General features: G+C 43.8%; 1 protein-coding gene across 3 annotated transcripts in view; it reads right to left on the bottom strand.

Moving 5' to 3' along the window:
- NRBP1 (nuclear receptor binding protein 1) overlaps positions 1-15703 on the bottom strand; it is a 39484-nt gene extending 23781 nt beyond the window's left edge. For all 3 annotated transcript variants that reach the window (XM_067294541.1, XM_067294542.1, XM_067294543.1), the window contains exons 1-4: positions 15623-15703; positions 15206-15428; positions 518-640; positions 22-123 (exon numbers count right to left, since the gene is read on the bottom strand). In XM_067294541.1, coding sequence (XP_067150642.1) covers positions 22-123; positions 518-640; positions 15206-15412 — 432 coding nt within the window. In that variant the 5' untranslated portion in view covers positions 15413-15428; positions 15623-15703. The remainder of the gene's footprint in view (positions 1-21; positions 124-517; positions 641-15205; positions 15429-15622) is intronic.
- Positions 15704-16470: the final 767 nt, after the last annotated feature.

Here is a 16470-nt window from a genome sequence, read left to right as displayed (position 1 = left end):
TGGACTGCTCACTTTACTTACCCTAGCCTTATTCTCCTTTACATCAGCCCAGTATTTGTGAAATTTCACAATGTTCAGATGTTCCAGCTGAATTAAGTTGTCAAACACTGCTTTAACTTTCTCCTATAACATCAGAAAGACAAAGGTATGTTACATCAGAGACTACCTCAGCCCACATCTTACTTTCTCTTGGGTCTGGGTGCCCATATACAAAACGATACATGTCAAGCTGCTATGCCAAGAACAAACAGCATCCGGTTCTGTCATACTCTGCACCTCAGCTGAGCCCTGTTCAATCACAAAGATAAAACAACACAAGAGCTCACAGAAATAGCACAGCAATAGTTCTCTGTCACATTTTCTGCAGAGGTCAGGCTTAAGCTAAATTTGCTACATCTAAGCAGCACAGCATTCCTATCACAGATGAGTTGTAAGTCCAGACAATAACCCACATGAAAGGTCATTGACACCTATAAATCCTGCTCTGGCCCAAGATGTGGGAGACACCTCAGCTTACCTCTTGAAGCTTAAAGTTCTTCCGCTCAGAAAACTGAACCTCATTCCAAACAACTTCCACACCTTCCTCTGTATCCATGGCCAGATAGGCACTATCAATCCCTGGGACATTGCGCTGATTCACCTGGATGGGAAGGATGGAAACAGATGCAAGATCCAAGTCAATAAGATACAATCATTGTTATGCCATTCACTTGACTATTATGAACTTGAACATTAACTTTTAAAGAAATGAGCATTCCAGGACTAGATTGTCCAAATGTTCCATGTCCATAATTCAAGAATGGAACATAACCAAAGGTGAATACATTGTAGGCCACATAACAAGAAGCCAGAGCTGGGCATTACGGAGGGAAAACTTTTTTTTTGCACAAACACCGTTTTGCAATAAAAGCTGCCTTTTGGCATTGATACAGTAGATCCATTTTTCCATTTTATTGTAACTGTAGTTTATTTTACCACAAGAACTCCTAACCATACAAAAGGGATGCAAAAAAGGCTCAAAAACTCAGACATGACTTTCTGGAGGAATTTGCTGAAACATGCCGATAAATGAAATACAGGAGAAAGGAAACTAATCCAAGCACAGAGAAATAAAGGCAAAGCTGCAAGTTGGGAAGAGACTTGGAAACGGATTACACAATTTAAATTGCTATAACAACTTCTCAAGTCAATAAATTCAAAAGTTAACCCAGCACAAGTACATCCACACCTGGAAAAACAACAAAAAACACAACAGCACACACACCACACAGACGTAAGGGGACGAGCTCTGCTGAAACAAGAGTTTAAAGCATAAAGTCTAACATGAGGATGGCTAGGGCAGTGCAAGAACTTCAATACTAGAAGACCTGTGCAGGTATAAGACGGGCAACACTTTTAACAGCAAAATTTACCATAATATTATTTCTTCAGAAACACAGCAGCATTCAAAGACATTTGTGGTTCCTCCATCTAATATCTAGAGCACCTTTTTGTACTGTAATGTCTTTCCTGTGCTATTTCACAGGCCGAAGTTATAGCTATGGTTAAAGTCCTACTGCACCAGGCAATATGCAGTGATAAGAGTGGATTTCTACCTCAAAGTACATACTTAGAGCAGAGAAGACAGAGGGTAGAATTTACTTGTTTAATTATAAATCATCAACCATAACAATTCACCATCACTTGGCCACATACCCAGAATCACTTCACTTTCATCAGATCCAACTGTCTTCCTGAGATAAAAGTCAATATACAGATTCAGCTAGCACTCCAGACTCACCTTCTACTTATATTAGCTCCTTGAAGTCCTGGCCATTTCACTGCTTTTCCTACTAATATTGTCTCATATTCGCTTCCCTCACTAAGGACCCCCTTCAGCATCCCATTTGCTGGAAATTTCTCACCCCATACAAAGGTATCTCCCAAAATTTCTTACCCCTTGGCAGACACTTTTACATAATAAGATTTACTCAGTTTCAGCTACTGTGTTTATATGCTAATAGGGAACTGATAGAAATATTCTGCCATCCACAAACTTTATTGGATTAAACACTGAAGTACCCATTCATTGGATATTTTATCAATAGCTTAACAACTTAAACTGACAGCCAATCACTATAGGTGGGATTTTTTGGTGATCTTCCAAAGGAATCACAACAGGCCCAATGATATTCAGTATTTTGAAACTGCACATGATATACCAGAGCAATAAATGACTACAAGAACAGAGTAGCTATAAAGTGATACAGATCGCTCAGTAAACTGAGCGGTAAATTATCCTAACAAAGCCAGATGCAGTGGGGTGACACAGGCAGGAATAAGGAATATCCCCCATAATTACAGAAAGGCAGACTAAACTGCAGAAAACAAATATTGAAAACAATCATAGCAGATGAGCAATTTAGCATGAAACATTCCCCACCTACCCCAACCCTGTCTCCTGCACAACATCAGGGAGGAGGGGGAAGGTCCGACACTTGATTCAAGGAGACATTCATCATATTTATCACAAGACAGTCATTTGCTCTCTCTGTATTGATACTGACATCTCAATTCTAGGTCAGGCCTGTTAAGTTTCATTGTTAAAGAAAGATGAAAGACTGAAGACAAGAAAGGTCAGACAAAATTTATTCCTTCATATTTCAGTAAGAAAAACATCTAAGGAATGATAGCAGTACAAGATCCCTCAGTACAATTAATAAATAAAGTGGGATGCCAAAAGGCTTTATTAAGAAAAGCTTAAACAAACTTCCAGCCAACTGAAAGCAGATGTGCTTTAGTACTGCCAGGACAAGATATAGTCATGACTACTCATGCTCTGTGCCCATGCATCCCTTATAGTCTCTTCCTTCATCACACTTTCTGCGTAATCAGAGAGCTTCTAGCTTTGCTGGATTAATTACTTAAGTCCTCAAGTATTGACAGCTACTCAAAATCTGCCCTGATGACACAGCCAGTGGGAGTGGATTCATCATAGCTTCTCCCATTTCTAGACAAGCTTACCAAATGTAAGTCATTTCCATGACTCATAGACAATACTTTAAGGCATCACGTATGACTCAAGACACCAAACTCATTTGACATCACTGAGGGTAAAAATCAATTCAAGAGGTGATAAACAGTTTGGGCAGAAGAGTAAGAAAGGAAAAATGCAGGCAGACAACTGAAAAGGCAAAAGCAAATTCCTTCTTTGTCTAGGATGCTAAATCACTGCTCCACATCCCTTCTCCATGCTCAGCAAAATGAAATCCTAAGCCCTCGTGAAAGCAGGTTCTGGCACTTGTCCCGCACCTTCCCTTGGGTTACAGCCAGCTATTGCCTCCAAGTAGCTATTGGTGACTGACTGATAGATGGTTGCGAGCTTAACAGGTCACAGTTTAGAAGTTCTATGGCAATTAATACTATCATAAACAGATGCAGTTGGATCAGTATACATTATCATTCTCCACAAACCTGACTGAGCAAGAGGAAATCAAAAAGGGGTGTTCAAAATACTGCCTTCCATGCCTTGCCCTGAAGGGCAAGGGGTGCAACCAACAAAGAATGTAGCCTGGTACACCCACGCCCTGAGGAGAAGACACCCAGTAGCAGAAATACAGCCTTCATCTGAAGAACGCCAAGTTGCTCGCTACCTGGGCACAAGTATAGGACAAACACAATGCAGGTTTACTCCTTACTTCACCCTAACTTCCTGCAAGCATTTTAAATAATTTAAGACTATTTTAATAAGACTTCTTTAATTTTAGTTTTAAGACTTCTTCAATTTTTGCTTTGATGACCCAGATCAAAGACAACAAAGCACCCATGAACTGTGCTGATGGAATGACAAAAGAAATTCAAAACAGAGAACTTTAGATGAAGAGAATCTCATGCTCATGGACACAGAGGGAGTGAAGCAAGATCAGATCAAGACTGGCATAAATAAAATACCCCGTATTCTTAAAGATGCTGCATTACTCTGAACAGAAGTAAGTGGTTTAAAACTACCCTCCTTTAAAGTGCCAATTTCTTTCCCAGAAAATCCACATAAACTAGGCAGGTCTTAAACCATGACAGAAAGTTTTTAACTAAACTCTGTTTAGCATGAGTTTCTAATATAAGACAGAGGAAGCCGTTCTGCCACTACAACAAATTTACAACCAAAATATTTATGTAGCTCTTTATCTATACAAACAAGATCTAAAGAAACTCAAAAACATTTAAAGTGAATTTAAATAGTTAAGAGGGGAGAAGAAAAAAAAACAAGATTCAAATGCTGCTACTTCAAGGCATAAATTAGTGATAAGGGAATAAAGTTAGGAAGATGCATTTCCCTAAGCCAGGTTATTCCAGAATTGTCCAATACAGATTTTTCCATAGCTCTCAAATATCTAGATACCTATCAACGAAAGACGACTTTTGGAGAGACGTTCTCTGGTTCACAAAATCTGTCAACTCATAAAACATTCAGCCTAATCCACAAGTGACAGTGATGATTTAAAAATCAAATAACAACAAAAAATAGGATAATTAAATTAACAATACAGAATGAAACCGTGCATTGAGGAAAGAGGCTAAAAATGACAGCATGCAAGGCCAAAAACTTATAAAAAGCAGTACATCGGGGTAAGAATACAACAAATGTTTAAAAGTTACCATGGTCACTTGCTCAAGCCAGAGAAAAAGAACAAAACATTGCTCAACCAAATTTGCATAAGCTCGAGAACAGAGGATAATATGCCTATAAAAGATGCTAGCAGTACCTCAACAGGATCATTTACTTCTCATTGAACCAAGGAGAAAAGCAACGTAACATATTTACCAATAAAAACAGGAAACAAAAGCAGTTGTCTCAGAGAGGTGCAGCTAATCTAGAGCTGAACAAAATTAAAGAATGTAAAGTCCATTGCAGGCAAGGGGGGGGGGGGGAATCAACAAAGAAGCAAGCTTACTTCATATTTCATTTAAACTGGCAGCACTAACCTTTGCAATTATATTCATGCTAATAAAATACTTAAAATATGTTAATTCAAAAAGAAATCAAAATCAGTAGTATAATATAACAATCTCAAGGAAAGGAAGAAATCAATCTATTACCATGGCTATGCAAATGAATTCATACACCAATTAACAAGTATATGGAAAATAAAATCTGGCCATCATCAATACAATAGTTGGTTCTTCCAGCCAACAACACGCTGAGACAAATAAGAAAAATGCACAAGCGCTAAAGCTATGTACACAACCAAACCTTACAAATTTTGACTATTTAAATAGAGTTAAAAGTCCTCCATTGAGTCTGAGCTTCCCCTCACTTTAATTTCACATGCAACAATTCAGAGTAGATGCTGTCTTGACAGACAAGTCAAATACACACATATTTTTTAGGCAGATATATTAAATGGAAGCTCCCTACCACCTTCCAGAGATTTCTGCCCCACATTGCCCCATACAGCTGAACTACAGGCACCAGAGCATAGCCTATAGCCAGGAAGCAGTTCACCTAGCCCAATTTCATTCTGTCAGTGATTATCAGAACTGGGAATTCTTAACCATACCACAGTTATGCAGACTGCAGCCTAATATCCAATCCAGCCTATACAAAAGCATTTTGACAGTTCTGGTTAAACAACATACTGAGGGCATGACTTCATTTAAAGTTCATATCAGATAACTCTTCTGTCAGTGGGTTAGCAATGTCTTTTTTTAAATAAAAGTATGACAAGTCAAGTTGCTTTCAACAGAAAAGGCATTGCTATTCACATCCCACAAGGAAACAAGCATAATTCCCATCCACATAATGGGCAACAGAAGTAGATACATGAGTTGTTTATCAGGAGCATAAAGGGCCAAACGTACACATTCATTTAGTGGAGGGGAGGAAAACTAAAAAATAATAAATAATAATAATGAGAGCACATGCAAGTGACAGAGTATGTGAGCAATCCAACAAAGTGAAAGGGAGTTCAGTTGTTATGAGTGTATAAATTCCCCATCCCTAACTCCCAAAGGGATACAGGAAAAAAAAAAAAAAGACACAGAAAAAAAAAAAAATTAAAGGAGAGGGAAGAAAAACAAGATCCCACAAATAAAAAACATTCAGGTAGAAGTCTATCAGGAAGGTAACGCTAACTTACCGGTACCTCAACACCTACTGTACTATTATCACAGCTCTTGTCAAACATGTGAAACCAAGAAATGTAGTACAGATAGCTCATATCCCTGAGGACAGTCAGAATTAAAAATGACTGCAAGATTCAGGAAATTCTCAATACTGAACCCAGGGGTGATAAGCACAGGTGAGTGCTAGTAATAGAAAGTACCATGAATAGGGGAAAAAACAGGCTTAGGATAAACAATGATGGACTCCAGGTTGGCTACTTTCACTTGGTAGAGAGATCTTCAAATCACTGGAGACAACTCTTTGAAAAACATCACTTGGTTTCAGCAGGTGTTAAAAAGATCACTATTAGGAGTTATCATGAAAGGAATAGAAAATGTCATGAAAAAACTGATATACTGCTGTGAGCACAGATCTTGACTAGGCTTTTAAAAATCATGCATGGTACAGAGAAAACAGATCAAGAGTAATTATTTAATGTTTCTCATAATATAAGAGCTAAAAAGCAGCCAATGAAGTGATCAAACATCATGTTTTAAAAAGAAGAGGAAGCATTTGATCCTGACATACACATAATTAAACCATAAAGCTGACTACCATGCAATATTTTCAAAGCCAGAAGTAAAAATGGCCACAAATCATGATTAAACCAATTAACTGAAGTATGTGCACTTGTAATTACTATATACAATAGCCCAAATACATTATCTGGCTCCAAAATTTCCTAAACTCCTGCTTATTGCAAGAATGTGTCACAGCAAACCATCCTAGTTTTTTTCCCCCCCCCACATTCATCTCCTGTTCACTTTCTAGACTAGGGGCTTCCTGGCAGAACCTCTGGTTTGGCCATCTAAACCCAGAAGAGAAAAAGCTAGAGCAATATTCCACATCTTCATGAGATATTCTTCCTCTATTCAAAAAGAGTATTTTAACTACACATTTCTTTTCCTTGCCATATTCTCTATGTGTGTGCACATATGCACAAGCACACAGATCCAATAGTGAAAGTCAAGCCAGACTAGCCAGACAGTTAGGACAAGAGGTCTGGGAACTGGATTTTGCAGACCCAGAGGATCTGGGAGACAGATACCAGAGACATCTGTGAAAAGTGATTTTCCCTGAGCACTGATCCTCAAAAATACGATCAGGCTACTCATGCTGTCCGTGTTTGTGTGAGATGTTTGGAAAAGCTCTATGCTCCTGTTTGCGTTAATCTATTTGTGGCTGGCCATGCCTTTACAGAGTGCCCATGTGTACTGGGAACTCCCGTGCAGCTGCGCTACAGGCAGGACCTGGAATCAGAGACAGGGAACAGCTTCTCACTTCTAATGGCCCAGCAGAGAAAGAATTCCCCAGGTCTTCCAGTCCACTAGATTCACCTACCCCTTTACTTACGGAGGATACAGTGAGCACATATATAAGTATATCCTGATGCATACCAAATGTTACCTGTACAGCCTTCTACCATACATAATGCTAGTTACCTAAATCATGGACTTCACAGACAGGAGATGCCATATAATAAGGTCAGTATGACTCTCCAGTATTTGAAGGACTTTCATTAAATTCAGACTGGCATAACTGTGGTCCAGCACTGCATCTGCTGTTAGCTCTTGATGTCATACTCCAACAATTGCCCCACAACAAAGAAGCTGCAGAGATGTCTCAAATCAGAAGGTAAACAACAGTAACAGGACAGATTCCAACCTCAAAAAAAAAAAAATCAGGTTTGAGTTCCTTCCCATGTGCAAACCTGATTGTAAGATCTGATTCCCAGGGAACAGGGGCTGCAGCAACCAAGATGTTGCAGTGGTTTCCCGGGGCCTCAGAGACCTGTTTGACAACAGGAAGGCTTTGGTGCTGGTAGTAAGCTACGTGGAATGCATTTTTTTAGAATAGCTCTAAAGAATGCAAAGCAAACCCTATACCTCAGCCACAGACAGCTGAATTATAGCTAGCACTTGCAACCACCCAAGAAAGCTAGAAAAGAAGTAGGCAGCTGCTCTGGCTGTGCTTGCTCCCCCACTGAGGCACTATAAAGGCTGAGAACCGATGCTGGCTGATGAGGCACTAAGAAAGCTGCCAGCTGTCTGTTACAGTCAATAAGCAAGAACATAAAGGGTCTGTAGACAACAGGCCCAGAACAAAGGCTCAATTCCCACTACATCCTGCAGTGCCCTCATCTTATTCAAGCCCGTCTCAGGGGTTTACTCCTTCCAGGAAGCCCCCAAATGAGCTAATAAAGATGTTACAAAGGCTGCAATGTATTCCCCCTTTTGGGAATGCTCCCAATGGTCAAGTAAAATCATAAGAACTACAGCATGGCATTAGCTTTCTACACTAGCTGGAAACACAGGTCCATTGCCAAAGACTGGCAAAAAGCTGGCAGCCCTTCTAGCACTAGCTTGCTTTTGCTCTGCTACCCTTCCACTCTCTAGCAGCAGAATCCAAAGCTCTGAAGTACCAGCTTCCCAACAAATAGTATCTCATTTTTCCCACATACAGAAACACAGATTTGTGATAGGAAGAGAAAGTCTGGTGCTTATCTTTTACTGCCTCAGCAAGTTTCTTTTCAGTCACAACAGCTGCCAAGAAATCAGACTCAAGCATCAAAGAATCCAAGCACCCAGTCCATTGGTATTTTCTGTCCAAGAATCCTGCATTCTTGTCTCTTTGAAAAAATGTAAATCCAGAGGCAGAAAAAGCATCGAGTGGCTCCAGATGAGAAACTATTTGAGAAACTAAGACTCCCACTAGGAGCAAAAAGACAACAGAGATATAAAATAAAGATGAGGCAGACCCAGCATTTCATTTCATGTCTTGCTGGATTCAGCTCCTCATAAACCACAGCTTCTTCAGTAACCTTTCACAGAGCCAGCATAGATCAAGGGATATATTGGCTTGATCACTACCCCTTAGCTGTAATGTTCAACCACCTCACCATCAAGGGCCATCAGACTGGCTGGGAACCAGCTATCCAGATATCAGCAAGGTCTATATTTATCCTCTTAAAAAGAAAGAGGCAAACTAAGGGCAGTGTAGTAAAGACAGAGATGCTGTCTACATTAACCTTCTGAACTTCCAAGTTATAGGATACAATGAAAATCAGTAAGACTCAAATACTGAACATGTATATACCCCACAGGCACAACCTATACTGCCTCCAATGCAAGTTCTGCACCTGAGCCAATATCCAGGTCAACATGGAACTTTATCACCCTTAGCCTGCACTAAGGCAACTATGTGGACAGGAAATGGAACTATGAATGACCGCATTTCATCTAGTTTAGCTGACAGTAGAAAATAACAGAGAGAAAAATCAAAAAATACATGAACATGGCAACCACTGTATGCACAGATGCACTTATACACAAGAAATTTGCCTCCAGGGATGAGACAAAAAGAACCTGTGGATCTCAGCATTCACTGAAGTGGGGCATCACATGAAAAGTGTTCCAGCTGCTGAGCTTGCAAAAAAACCTGGTAATACATCAAGCACAGAACAAAAACTAGACAAGCACGAGGTCAATTCTTTCTCAGTGGAGGTCACTGATGGCTAGCAAGAGCTCAAACATTACCTCTCAGCCACCCCAGAAATCACCACAGCATTCTAGAATCTGCAGGAGAGAAGCACAGTCCCTAAATCTGCCATTTGCACAGGAGGGAGCAAGTCAGCACCTGGGCAAGTTTCCAGTCAAAGGACCGAATACAAGCAGGACTGCACAAATGGTACAAGGCTTTCGTGCTAGTCTTGAGCAGTTTAGCATATACTTGGGGAAAGGGAAAAGGTATTGCAGCAGAGACCAGTACTCTTTCTCCCATTCTCTTTCCTCCTTTAAGTGCTAGGCTTCACTCACCCCTGCAAAGTTTTCTGTGTCACGGAATGAAACAGCATTTGGGGAAAGCTGTACTGCAATGAAACATACTTCACAAGGAGGCTACAGAAGGGGGAATCTAGCATACCCAAGCCTGCACAGTCATTTTCTCTATTAACTATCACAGACATGCTCACATACATACCTGAAAATGAAACAGCTTGCTCCCACAGTCATATAGCCACAATCTGCTACAGCTAAGAAGTTCATTCAATAGCATTAAGCAGGCTATTTACTAAGTGAGTTATGAACAAATTACCTCCTCATTAAACTCATTTCTTGTCATCTCAAAGTTGCACAGCATCAAGCATGCTTGTGAAACACCACACAGCTTTTAAACACAACCATTTAAATGCTGAAGGAGAAATTAAAACAGCCCGATTAATCCCTCTGAGCTTCCCAACAACCAACCACAAATTCTTAACATTAGCAGCCAAGACTGACAACAGCAGCTTTTCAGACAAACAATTGACCTTTGATGTCAACAAAGTATTTAATATAAAGTCTAGGCTTGGGCAATCACAGTGTTTTCCTACCCACAAAAGGCATACAAAGAAATCTGGTCAATAGGTAGCTATTAAGCAGATGAGAAACTACAGGGCCATCTAAGTCTGTGAATGGTTGAGTCCCTCCCACTAACCTGGGCTCACCAAGCCCAACACAGTAATATTGGGCTGAAAATTCACAAAAAGAAGATTCTGCTACAGCAGAACATAAGTTTTCCTACAATTATATTTGGGGCACTATCCTTTTGGATTTGTGTAGCTGTCGTGGAGAGTTGGCATCAAGTCCAAGGCCTAGCAGGCACTTCAGGTTTAATACTGCCAACAGCAATAGCCTAAAAACAAGTTGCACGTGTGTTGTTACAACCTATCTCTACTAAGAAGCTTCTATTCCCAGGAAGTGTAGTCTAAACACAGCAGACAGGTTGTCCAAGCATCTTCAAATTGGGGGGGGGGGGGGGGGGGAAGTATGCATGCTGACTGGAAGACCAAGGCAGACAAGTTTGCAGAGCCAAGGTCTGGAGGGCCTATTAGCCTCAGTTTCTCCCTCCTGTGATTCCACTAACCTCAAGCTGTAAATACTTTCTCTATGCCTTTCTACCATGAGATAGGATTCTGTTACAAGTTTATCTTCTGCCCCTTGCAGAGGTTAAACAGTACACATCATCCTTGCATACGTCAGGGGAGCAATCAGGGGAATGGTGTTAGAGTTGTGGAGAAGGGTTCGGCTCAGGTATGGCAGCAATACAATTTGCAACACACCAGGAGACCCATGCTTGTGACGTATACACAGCAGCAACAGATTTTCATTGGTCCCTGCAATGCCTAAGGATGGGAGAGCTCCCTGAAAATGCCAACATGGGCTATACATTGCAAGAAAGAGCAGAGTGATACCAAAGTCTTCTCTTGTATAAAGTTTTTCAAACAACAGAAAATAAGTACTCTATTGGACAAGCCACCTTCCTCCCCTTCCCCCCATCTCACCTTGGCAGCAACTTCACCTTTAAGGTTTAATCAAAGCATGACCACATCACTATTCATGAAATGTACCATAAAGAGATGAACTTTTGGGACAGTATGAATGCTTAATCCTTTATCTAGTTACAATAGCATCTTAGTTACAGAACTTCACAATAGCATTTAATTTTAAAAGAATACTCTGAACCTTCATGGCAATTATACACTTCACGCTACAGATGTTCACTGTCTCTAGGAAAAAATTACAATCAACTCAATACAACCCTTGCCTGCATTTGAATTTCAAGCAGACTTGAAGTTATATTAGCTGATATATTTTAGATTGGGCTGCTATAGCTAAAATATGATTGAGTAATCCACATCTGGCTACGTTTTCACTGGACTTTGCAATCCTGCTAACTTGATTGCACTAGTAACTGAAACAGTTTCTTCTCTTTTTTTCCCAAGATAGCCTCTGCTGAACTGCTAACTTTTTCTGGACACAAATCAAGCACATTAAGCTTGATGTGCTAGCTAAAACCAAGCGTCCCAGAAAACCTGGGCATCGGTTAAGGTTGCTGAATTCCCGTGTGATTTAGATCATTGTAACTAAACAAAGACAGAATGAATAAAGGGAGATCCGGGAAGGAGTCCAGGATAGGAGAGGCAGTATTCTAATAACTTATGCTTGACTACTTTGTTAACACAGATCCTTCCCACTGGGACCACACGCATCTAACCCTACATCCAATATAGGGAGCAGCCACCACTAAGAGTTAAAAATCTACTGAAGCAGTTCTCAACCGAAGAACTCTGAAATAAAACCTCCAAGAAGTTGCTAGGTAACAAGTGTTGTGGTTTAGGCTCATGAGCAGCCTATGAGGGCTTGTGCTAATGATGTAATGCTTTTATCCCACATTTCATTGGCTAGAGGAGGTATCACTCTGGGAAGAGACTTACAAGTCCTTAAGAGCAACAATCATTTGCCTTGTCAGTTTGCCTGAATCGGTGTGAATTGCCTGAATTATGTGCTTTTCTCCAGCTCTTTAGGTAAGACACAACCACGGTGGTACATCATCATTACAAAAACTTATTCCATACATTCACTGTTTTTTGAAATGTTTGATATTATGCAAAGAAAGCTTCCTCACAAGATGCAGAGGCACTCAGGAATCACACTGCAGTTTATTCTACTGGAATCTACTAAAGTTTAAATAACCTGAGCACTTACACCCTCGCTGTTCTACATACAGATCCCAGTGACAGCCTTTCCCTCAGATTTATAGGACTCCTGTCTATACAGTCACTACATAATGCGTCACCTGTATTCTAAGAAGATTATTACAAAGAGTCCATTTCAAAAAAGAAACAAAAACAAAAGAAAAAAAGTGCTACCACACACCAACACTTAAGGCATTACATGTACAAACGTAAATCCAAGTGTGCTACCCAAGCTGAGAAGTAAAGAACAAAGTTTGGTAAACATCAGATTGCATGTTGTGCGTACAACCTTAGCTCTGTCTCCGTGGGCACGTGTTGTCTTCTCCCCAGCTTATCTCATTATGTTGCTTCAAAGGCATCCAAAGAAGATATTACAAGAGGATATTATAAGTAAGCATCCAAAGAAGATATTGCCAAGAGGAAGAATCAGGATTGTGTAATGGGAGGGAAGCAACATTCCTTTTTCATAGAGTAACACCTTCTCACTGCCAAAGGGGTAGCGAGTGAATAAGAGCTTGTCTATATGGATACACTGACCGGAATAACCGGTGCTGACTGGCCTATCACATTAATAGCACTTTATGAGGACACTGCTCTAGTACAAGAGATACTTTTACTCTGGTGCATTAAGATACTCAAAAAATTAAAGCTGTTATTCCAGAATAAACTTTATGCTGGAACAGCTGAAGTGGAAGACTTTATCCCAGGGTGCAGACCAATCCAAAAGCTGAAGACAGCAAAACATATAAGGTAGGTCATATGGTTAAGGTAACTGAATGCCACTCCACAAGCTTTGGTCTAACCAAATCACAAGTTTATGTGCAAAATTAAGAAACAAAACAGAATTTAACTGTGTGATCACTGGAAGCGCACATAAGAGATAAGGCCCACATATAGGCAACTGTAGCCAATATCAATTAGACGCGTAAATGCTCAACATTTCCTACAGGAAGGCCGTACAATCTGGACAGATAATGGATTGGGAATTAGAGGACGCAAGTTTATTCTAAGTCAGTCAACAATTTGTTTTGCAACCTTCAACAGTTATTCTGTTGTCATTTGTCTATCTGCAAGGTGGAGCAAAGCTTATTCATCTAACATACAAAGGTGCATTCAAACCAACTAGACCCTCTAGTTCCTAGGCTAAAAGAATGTAATCTAGCCATGCCAAAATTTTAGGGAACTTCTTGAGTTTGGGCCTTAATGTGTTTGCATATGAGAGAACTGAAATACAAAGAAAATACTGGAGCCTCTCAAATCTTACATTTTATCTAGAACAGTACAGAAAAGCCTGGAAGGAAATAAATCTTTCTGTGTCAAAGGGATCTGCAGTAAATAAAACATACTGAAAAGACAATACACACTGAACTTCTGCTTCATTCCCCGAGCCTCTCCTATGTGTTGATTCAGCACAGATTATAGGAAAAATCAGCTTCTATTCATAGTTTCAGATTATCATAGAGAATATATTCTGAAGGACAGAATTAAAGCTTCATACAGATACCCTCCTCACCACAATCCAAACTGTAGCTTCACCGGAAGAAGTACCTTCTTACTACACCTTGCTACAATTTTGGCTTATGCCAACAAAAGACAGGTTTCAAGCAAGTAAAGGTAAGGACTGTGGGGAACTGTTGACCTTATTTTGACCTCCTAACTTACATCAGAGAAAATGACTCTTTCACCATCAACAGAGTTTGCACTACCACATGTCTATATGGATGGGTAAAACAGACATGAAATTATATGTTCAAGCCTGACCTGACTGAGAAAAAAATACATTAGCATTTATGTGGCAGCATTGGAGTTAACATTTTCTGTCTTTCAGCAACTATCACAGCTATACAGCTTGCCCAACCAGAGCAGGTTTCACTGAGCCAACCTGAAGTACAAACCACTCCATGGAGACATCCTCCAATAAGATAAAGTGCACAATGAATTGTGAAAAAGAAAGAGTTCCAAAACAACAAGATCTAATCTACTTGTGTCTTCACACAGGAGAACTCTGATACATGCACTGAGAAATGGGTGCGAGGCAGACAACACATGAACCAAGTCTGCATGAACTGGCCATGCTTCATCTTAACTGAAGACTTCAAGGCAAAGCAACATCAAGGCATAATTCAAGATCAGATGAGACTGGGCAACTGGAAGCCTCCACATCAGGTACTGCTCATTTCACACTCCCGAGCAAACACCAAGGACTGCGTAGTCATCGCTCCAAGTTATTCGCAGAGCAAGAGATCCGAGAAGGGGCAGACAGGAGCACCGAGGTACCCCCTTCCCAGGGCGGCAGCCGCAGCAGGCCCTGACATCACCTGCACAGAAGAGCTCGCAGTGCGATGCGTGCGCAGGGAAACAAGCGGGCCGCACTCCAGAGGCCACAGGCGGCGGGTGAAGGACTCCCCCCGCCGCCCCGGGAGCGCGACAGAGCATGGCCGCGGCCGGGCCGGGCGCAGGGCCGCGCTGGCCCCGCGGCTCCGGCCCCGCGGCTCCGGCCCGGCTCCCCGCGCACCGAGGCCCGGCCCGGGCCCGGCCCTGGCCCTCACCTCCTCGCGCCGCTTCTGCCAGCGGCCGCACGGAGACTCCTCGAGGATCTCGGACTCGTCCTCGCTCTCCTCTTCCTCCTCCTCCTCCGGGGGCGCCGCGGAAGTCACCGGCGGAGACACCGAGGTCATCCCCGGGCCGGACGACGCGGACTCCGGCTTCGAGTCGGAGCCGCCGCTCGGCACCTGCTTGGGCTCGCCCTCCGACATGCTGCGGTCGCGCACCCTGCGGGCCGGACGCCGGGCCGTGAGGCGAGGAGAGGCGAGGCGGGGCGGGCCGCGAGGCCGCGCCGGGCCGCGCCAAGCCGCGCCCGCCGGGCCTGTCAGCCGCAGGCCGCGCCCCGGGCCTGCAGGCGGCGGCCGCGCGAGCCGAGGACAGCGGGGGCGAGGGCGGGGGAGAGGAGGGAGCCGCGCACTCACCGGGCTCGCCCGGCGCCTCCCGGTCCCGAGCGCGTCGCGACTCCGCCGACGGGCAACGCCGCCGCCAACCGCCGCGCTGCGTAACGCGCCGGGCGGGGCGGGGCGATGCTCCCGCCGCCCAATGAGAGCCCCGGCGCGCGCCGTCACCCTCCGCGGATTGGCCGGTGGGCGGGGCTCCGTGCTATATAAGGAGCTAGGGGGCGCTCGCGCGCGCAGTCTATGAGAGGCCGGGGAGCGGGCGGGGCCGGGGGAGCGGTCACGGTTCCCCGCGGTGCCTCCCCGCTGTGATGCTGTGCCGGGCGGCCAGCCGGGTTCGCGTAGGGCGCCGCAGCGAGGCGCCGTCCCGTCCGGTGCTACCCGCCCCGCCACCAGGTGGCGGCGCCCCTTGTCCTCATGACCCCCCTTCTTCCCTCCTTGAGGAGCCTGGGCCCGAGGGGCCGCTGCGGCCTCGCAGAGCGCGCCCGACCCGGGGGAACCCGCGGCAGCGGGAGGGAGGCGGTGTAGAGAGGGTCGCAACCAGGCCTGGGCCTGGTGGGAGGCGAGGCCCACGCACCATACGGGGGGGCGGAGGGGAAAGAGCGGGCGGAAGCCCCCGGGCCCCACGGCCGCGCAGCGGGACCACGTTTCTCACTCGGCCGCGCTAGGCTCTGCTCGTCTCTATGGCTAGCACTTCCGGCCGCTCTGCCTCGCCCGCGCGGCGGGCTGCGCGCCCTCCCCCAAGTGCGACTCTATAGCCCGCGCTTCCGGCCGCGCTACTTCCGCTCGGCGGCTCGCTGGTGGGTGGTCCCGCCTCCCCCGCTGCCTCGCCGCCCGCGCTGGGCCGCTCGCGCCGCCCGGTGCCGCCCGCT

Source organism: Apteryx mantelli, chromosome 3, assembly GCF_036417845.1.
Source record: "Apteryx mantelli isolate bAptMan1 chromosome 3, bAptMan1.hap1, whole genome shotgun sequence".
NCBI classification, from domain to species: Eukaryota; Metazoa; Chordata; class Aves; order Apterygiformes; family Apterygidae; genus Apteryx; species Apteryx mantelli.
Note: the sequence above shows the minus strand (reverse complement) of the source record. Positions and strands in the feature narration are given on the sequence as shown.